The 7,636-nt window shown below is 41.8% G+C and overlaps 1 protein-coding gene across 2 annotated transcripts; it reads left to right on the top strand.

Annotated features, from left to right (window-relative positions):
• Nucleotides 1–495: 495 nt before the first annotated feature.
• On the top strand, nucleotides 496–2,438 carry LOC128869454 (thyroid receptor-interacting protein 6-like). 2 transcript variants are annotated; one of them, XM_054112001.1, is made up of 3 exons: nucleotides 496–1,063; nucleotides 2,011–2,131; nucleotides 2,199–2,438. In XM_054112001.1, exons 2-3 carry the CDS (start codon nucleotides 2,051–2,053, stop codon nucleotides 2,328–2,330), a joined length of 213 nt encoding a protein of 70 aa, XP_053967976.1. In that variant the 5' UTR covers nucleotides 496–1,063; nucleotides 2,011–2,050; the 3' UTR covers nucleotides 2,331–2,438. The 2 variants fall into 2 exon arrangements, with proteins under 2 accessions (XP_053967976.1, XP_053967977.1); XM_054112002.1 differs by lacking the exon at nucleotides 496–1,063 and adding an exon at nucleotides 1,362–1,750.
• Nucleotides 2,439–7,636: the final 5,198 nt, after the last annotated feature.

Here is a 7,636-nt window from a genome sequence, read left to right as displayed (position 1 = left end):
AAAATACCTTGGAACGCTTGGCTGGGAAGTGTTACCCCTTCCGCCGTATAGTCCAGACATAGCTCCCTCCAATTATCATTTGTTCCGGCATATGAGTCTCGATTTGGCGGACCAGCGGTTCTCCTCGTACGAGGCTACCAAAACATGGGTTGAGTCATGGATAGCCAAGCAGCGGCCAGAATTTTGGAGAAACGGCATCCGGAAATTGCCCGAAAGATGGGCGAAAGTTGTAGCTAGCGATGGCCAATACTTCGAATAAAATATTTTGTACCGTTTTTTCACAATAAAGCCCCAAATCTTCGAAAAAAACCTTTAAAACTAATTCAACCTCCAATAATTTTAGTAAGTTTTCCAAAATGATGTCCCACATTTTAAAACTAAAAACATTAACACTAATAGTTATTAAATAATGAACAAATAATAATATGATCGATACATATAATAAATGAAACGCATGCCATATTTGAAATGGCATATAATCGCGATTAATTATGTTGATGAAAGACCGCATACGAAGATTTTTCGCACTAGCGCTTATGGGAATTTTCTGCTTACCGACGTCCAAGGCATATTGACGTATTGGCATATTACATATATACATAAGTAATACAGACGATTGTATTCACTTTTTTTAGATAAAGAGGCATAACTTCATTTAATACACCACATATTATTTTTATTGCCAAAATAGCAACACAGAAATACCCTTCATGCGCAACGAAACTAATCAGTTATTCCTAAGCACATTGACACTACTAAAAAATAGTACGATTTAATTGATCTTGCGCAGGCGAAGCGGGACGCAATTAACAAAAAAAAAGCAAACATAACGGTACTTTTCCTGTTAAAGAAGATAGTCATTACAAAAAACTTCTTGGCTAGTTAGAAATGTGTACTGAGAGATAATTTATGGGAAAATCGATATACTGCTAGCACGTGAAAAGAGCTGGCAAAAATTACACCTCATTCATACAGGGCAATTTATATGTATTACGCTTCAACAAGTTGGGGACGAGTTGAGAATCATAAATTGGAAAAAAATTATTGAAAATAAAATATTATGGTAAACTCATGGACAAAGAAATATTTGAATAGTTATTATAAGTTTTCGCCAAAACCCAGCGGAATTTGCTGCAACAAGTAAAGCAAGTTCTATCTTCAAAAGCAGCAACAACAACTTACAATATTATGTTACTGCTATTCGAGAATTTCGACAAAAATAAGGAAACTAAATATATAGTCAAGTGTGTGGAAATGAAAAGAATATTTGCAAATAAAACATTATGAGATCTGCTCATAAAATCTGTCTACTCATTATTAGTGTCATAGATTGTTCGTAAAACCCCAGCAGAGCTCAATATGAAGAGTTGGTAGCAAAACTAAAAAAGCATGTGTATTCTAAGAAAGACATTTTTCTAGCTCAATTCATTAGAAGAACCCAAGATAACACAATCCGCGAACAGCTCATTCTGGCAGAATATTTAAGAAAATTGTTTGGGAAAAACACTATCTTTAGAAGCATTCAACATATGTACATAGATAGCCGTGAACTCAATGCAAAATTACAAAGTGCTATAAATGATGTCAACAAAGTACTCGCAGGTATAAATCGTAGTAGAAGGCCGCGGATACATTCAATAATAATCAAAATTAAACTTGAGGCAAATAGGTATCGGAAACTTATGCATACGAAGCGGAAGAGAGAATCACAAAACAAAGGAATGTCACGTAAAGCGGCATAACCTCATATGTAAGTCATGTGGAAAAAAGGGGCATGTTCTGTTCGACAAGTATGCCTAAAGTTTAATGAATACTTCAAGCAACAATTACTCATGTTATATGCATTAAAAACGATAATTTCAAGAATGATGTTGGTATTACATAATGAAGTAATGCATTCAGCTTAGAATTCCACTGTATTTAGTGCACTACCCCCATTTCTGCCGAAATTACTTTTAGGAAACACTTCAAGTATTACGAAAATATTTTTACGTGAGAAAATTTTTACAGAAAATTCGCGCCACGCTGCTGCGTATGTTTGGAACCAATAATGCCAGAAACCGGTGAAGAAGAAACTGTACGTGTCGTAGCGTTAGATCGCAGTTTTCACTTCGGATGTTATAAATGTGAAGTATGGTTTCATATCCACACTTGAAGAGTAATTTTTACTAAGTACACCCTTATCGTATTTCTTTCAGGACTGTGGTTTGTTGTTATCGTCAGAAGCCGAGGGTCGTGGATGCTATCCTCTGGACGGACATGTACTCTGTAAAAGTTGTAATGCAAAACGTGTGCAAATGCTAACAAGTCGCATGGCAACAGAGTTATAAACAAACTTATTACTGTGACATATTATGAATATTATGTATAATTTCTACACTCGTATGTAAAATTAAAATAAATAAAAGTTCGTTTGGTTTGCTGACTTTTTAAAACCACATACCGTATTTATTTATTTAAAAGTTTTCGTCTCCTGCTTGTTAATATGTTCTTTTTCACTCTGGTGCCTCCTGAACGAACGCTGTAGGCACCTAGAAAATCACCTTCATAATCTGAACTTCCTTTTCCCTCTCAGCGCTTCAGCGCTTGAAGATCCTCGACTACACTTAGAGCCAATTCAGCCGTTAAAAGAGATGCATTAATATTTACACTACAATGAAACCGAAACACGTTCAACAAGAGCAACGTCTCACCAGTTACCACCTACATAATTTACTTTCGATTGCATTTCCGATAAGAACATTGCAGTCAAAGTGTTCTATCGGATGCGCCATTGTTTGTTTGTTTGTTAACAGTAATAGTAGACCCGCCAGTGTCAGGCATATCACCGATCGTCTTCGTCTAGCTCATCTAGGGGTAGGCCCAGGAAACATGCTGTTTCGACGGGATGGGTCCAGAGGGAGATGTTAGATGAGTCGGTTTTAAGGGGCATGTGAAAAGGTGGTTAGTGTCGTGCGGGGTGCCTTCACATGCCGGACATATGTTTGATACGTCGGGGTCGATTCTGGATAGGTAGGAGTTTAACCTGCTACAATATCCAGAACGTAATTGTGCCAGTGTTACACGTGTCTCACGAGGAAGCTGGAGCTCTTCATCTGCTGTAGGTGGTGGTTGGACTCCGATTACGGCATTCACAGGGCGGAAGCGTAAGAAGATGGCGACGGTCTCCCGGTGAATGTCGTTTATTGACGTCTAAACACTGTCAGGTCCAGTAGATTGCGGTAGGGTCCAGTATCCCAACCGCAATCGGGTGCGCCATCTTTGATGTCAGTATGTAAACGCTGAATTACTTTGTCATTTACAAACCGATCGACTTCAACATACATGTTTTCGATACGTTTCAGTACAATTTCAACCATTAATCGCTTTACATCGAAACAACGCGAAATCGACACTATAAAACCCGAAGTGCTTGACAAGGTGATGACAAACGCAGAAAAAAAATCGCAGTTTTTGATTGCTAATAAAGGTGGCCACTTGATTGATATTGTATTCAAAAAATAGTTTTAATAAATTGTAAATAACCAAACCAAATAAAAATACCTCACTTATACAAATCAGTTGTTTTCTTTTTCAATGTTATTCAATGTTTTCATCCCGACATAAAAGATGGCGCACCCTGTACAACCATAAATACCAAGAGTGGGATCGAGACTCCATTGACCTCACCCAGAAATTCCCACAATATCCTACAGCATTTCTCCTAAATTTCAAATACTTAATGTATTTAAAGTAGAAGTAAGAGGCAAAATGTATTTAGTACTAAGGTTCTTTATTTTTTAATATTATTATAGGTATATATTATATTTTATATTATCAAAAATGAAATTCTAGCTGTGGAATGAAAATTCTGGCTTCTTGCAGTTAACCTGCTCATACACCTGTGTTCACTATAATAGCAGCGCGACCTGTCGCAATGATTTGGCTATTTATTTAATTTTTGTTTTCTACAAAAATATAGTTTATGTTATAACAAAAACCATGTAACTCAATGTTGCAAACTTTGGAGAAAACTTTAAAAAATTAAACATGTGTTAAAGTGTTAAAAATTATTCCACTGCCTGTCTATCCGTGCTTTCATGTCCGCAGCGATGTCATTGTATACCGTATCTAAGGGTTTCAATATGTCGTTTTCTTGTTCGAATTGTATGTAAACAGCGCTTTTTGCAATCTCATCTACAATTTAGTTTTCGGCAATGCCCTTGTGTCCGCGTACCCAATAGATGTATAATCGTCTGTCTGTGGCTAGTCTTTCTATGGCTTCCCTGGTCCTAAGAACGGTTTTAGATGAAATTTCATTAATGCCTCTGTAATGCAGAATGCACCAAGACTTTGAATACTTTCCATAGGCGTTTTGTGTGTCGTTTTTCTCAATGCAGTCCACCACACTAGACCACCATAAATATTGGCTTTACTACAGCTGAGTAGCACCAATACATTATTGAAGGAGATAGACCCCATGTAACTCCCACCATTCTTTTACATGCATATAGTGCGTTATTAGTGTCTCCTCTCCACTATATGGTGCATCCATGATAGTTTGCTATCCAAAATTACTCCAAGGTAATTTGCGTGGTATTTAACAGCCAGTTTTGCGGCGTTTAGCTTCGGGGGGGTGCAAATTCGGGATCTTGTACCTTCTAATAAAAAGTACCATATCCGTTTTATCGGCGTTTACCCCCAAGCCTGTCTGAGTTGCCCATTGATGCACTGTAGCGAGTGTATTATTCATTATGTCGTTCACGGTATCTAGGTATTTGCCTGTTACTACTATGGCTAGGTCGATGATATGATGATATGAGGATGGTTCCATGTGTTGAGGTCCACGCAAGTAGGGAAAGTTACTGATCGCCATTCACTTGGGAATGGCCAGGACGATTCTTCTGCATATGGTTCAAGCAGCTCACAACGACCGGGATTAGCCCACGTATCCTCTGGGTAGCTTCCGAACACCCGTTCGGGAGTGAGCTAACGTGAGAAGGCGAAACATTCCAGGATAGCTGGTTGTGTGTTGGGTTTGGGACCCGCCACTTAAAAATCCCTCCCAATGAAAAGCTTAAAAAAGCCTCGGATGAGACCTCCCTATACTGATGACGACCACTGCAAACGAAATAAGGATTATGATTTGAGGGCATGCACCTGGAATGTCCGGCCCCTCAATGGGGAAGGTGCCACTGCCCGGCTGGTTGATGTCCTCGTGAGAGTAAAGGCTGACATCTCTGCCATTCAAGAGATGCGATGGACGGGACAAGGCAAGAAAAGCGCAGGACCTTGTGACGTCTACTACAGCTGCCATGTAAAGGAGCGCAAATTCGGTGTTGGATTTGTTGTGGGAGAGAGACTTCGTCGCCAAGTACTGTTGTTCACTCCGGTGGACGAGCGTCTCGCAACAATCCGCATCAAAGCCCGTTTTCAACATATCGCTAATTTGCGCCCACGCCCCAACGGAAGAGAAGGACGATGCGACTAAAGATTCCTTCTATGAGCGCTTGGAACGTTCCTATGAGCGCTGCCCCCACCACAACATAAAAATCGTGCCTGGCGACTTCAACGCCAGGGTGGGCAGGAGGGAATTTTTGGTCCCACAGTCGGAAAATTCAGCCTGCACAACGAAACATCCGGTAACGGACAGCGGCTGATCGACTTCGCCGGGGCCCGAAACATGGTAGTCTGTAGCACCCGATTCCAGCATAAGAAGATTCACCAAGCCACCTGGCTGTCTCCTGATCGAAAAACGCGAAACCACATCGATCATGTTGTGATAGATGGAAAACACGCTACTAGTGTATTAGATGTACGTACGATCCGAGGACCCAACATCGACTCGGATCATTATCTTGTTGCAGCCAAACTGCGCACACGCCTCTGCGCAGCAAAAAACGTGCCCTACCTACGCATAGAATGTTCGACATAGAAAAACTGCAATCACAATACACAGCCAGAAGATTCGCCACTCGACTCTCACTCCTGCTCTCAGAGACCACTGCCTAACAAACCGGCATGCACGAACAATGGAGCAACATTTCTCGTTCTCTACGTACCGCCGCCGAAGAAGAAATCGGATTCCGGCGAGCCCGAAAAAACAATTGGTACGACGAGGAATGTCATGCTGCCGCAGAAAGAAAGGATGCCGCCTATAAAGCCACGCTGCGATCGGGCGCAAGGCGAGCCATGTGGGACCGCTACAGAGAGCTGAAAAAGGGAGAGAGACGTATTATCCGACAGAAGAAACGAGAGACCGAAATACGTTAGTGCGAGGAGCTTGAGATGCTGGCCAATAGGAACGCCCGAAAATTCTACCAGAAAGCTCGGTGGCTTACAGAAGGTTTTAAGACCGGGGCGTTTTCCTGTAAGAACAAAGTCGGCGAACTGGTGACTGACGTACAGAACAATCTTAACTTATGGAGGGAACACTTCTCGAACCTATTAAACAGTGACAGCTGCGCATGTCACCGAGAATGTGAAGATCCCGATACCCCAATCGTTGACGATGGAATTGTCGTTCCGCTACCCGATCATGACGAGGTGAGAATAGCGATAATGCGGCTAAAGAACAACAAAGCTGCGGGTGCCGACGGACTGCCGGCTGAGCTATTCAAACATGGCGGCGAGGATCTGGTAAGGTGCATGCATCAGCTCCTATGCAAAATATGGTCGAATGAATGCATGCCTGCCGATTGGAATTTAGTTGTGCTCTGCCCAATCCATAAGAAGGGCGATCCTGCAATTTGTGCCAATTACCGCGGGATTAGTCTTCTAAATATCGCCTATAAAGTTCTAGCGAGCGTATTGTGTGAAAGGCTGAAGCCCACCGTCAACCAACTGATTGGACCTTATCAGTGTGGCTTCAGACCTGGAAAGTCTACCATCGACCAAATATTCACAATACGCCAAATCTTGGAAAAGACCCATGAAAGGAGAATCGACACACACCATCTTTTCGTCGACTTCAAAGCTACTTTCGACAGTACGGAAAGGAGTTACCTGTATGCCGCGATGTCTGAATTTGGTATCCCCGCAGAACTAATACGGCTATGTAAGATGACGTTGCTCAACACCAGCAGCGCCGTCAGAATTGGGAAAGACCTCTCCAAGCCGTTTGATACCAAACGAGGTTTCAGACAGGGTGACTCGCTGTCGTGTGACTTCTTTAAGCTGATGTTGGAGAGCATCGTACGAGCCGCAGAACTTAATCGCTCAGGCACAATATTTTATAAGCGTACAATTGCTGGCGTATGCCGCTGATATTGACATCATCGGCCTTCACAACCGCGCTGTTAGTTCTGCCTTCTCCAAACTGGATAAAGAGGAAAAGCGAATGGGTCTGGTGGTGAACGAGGACAAAACGAAGTATCTCCTGTCTTCAAACAAACAGTCGGCGCCCTCACGTATCGGCACCCACGGCACTGTTGGCAGTTATAATTTTCGGGTTGTAAAAGACTTTGTTTATTTAGGAACCAGCATTAACACCGATAACAATGTCAGCCTTGAAATCCAACGTAGAATCTCTCTTACCAACAAGTGCTACTTTGGACTAAGTAGGCAATTGAGCAGTAAAGTCCTCTCTCGACGAACAAAACTAACACTCTACAAGACTCTCATCATGCCCGTCCTAACGTATGGCGCAGAAGCGTGG

The sequence above is a fragment of the Anastrepha ludens genome, chromosome X (assembly GCF_028408465.1).
Source record: "Anastrepha ludens isolate Willacy chromosome X, idAnaLude1.1, whole genome shotgun sequence".
NCBI classification, from domain to species: domain Eukaryota; kingdom Metazoa; phylum Arthropoda; class Insecta; order Diptera; family Tephritidae; genus Anastrepha; species Anastrepha ludens.
Note: the sequence above shows the minus strand (reverse complement) of the source record. Positions and strands in the feature narration are given on the sequence as shown.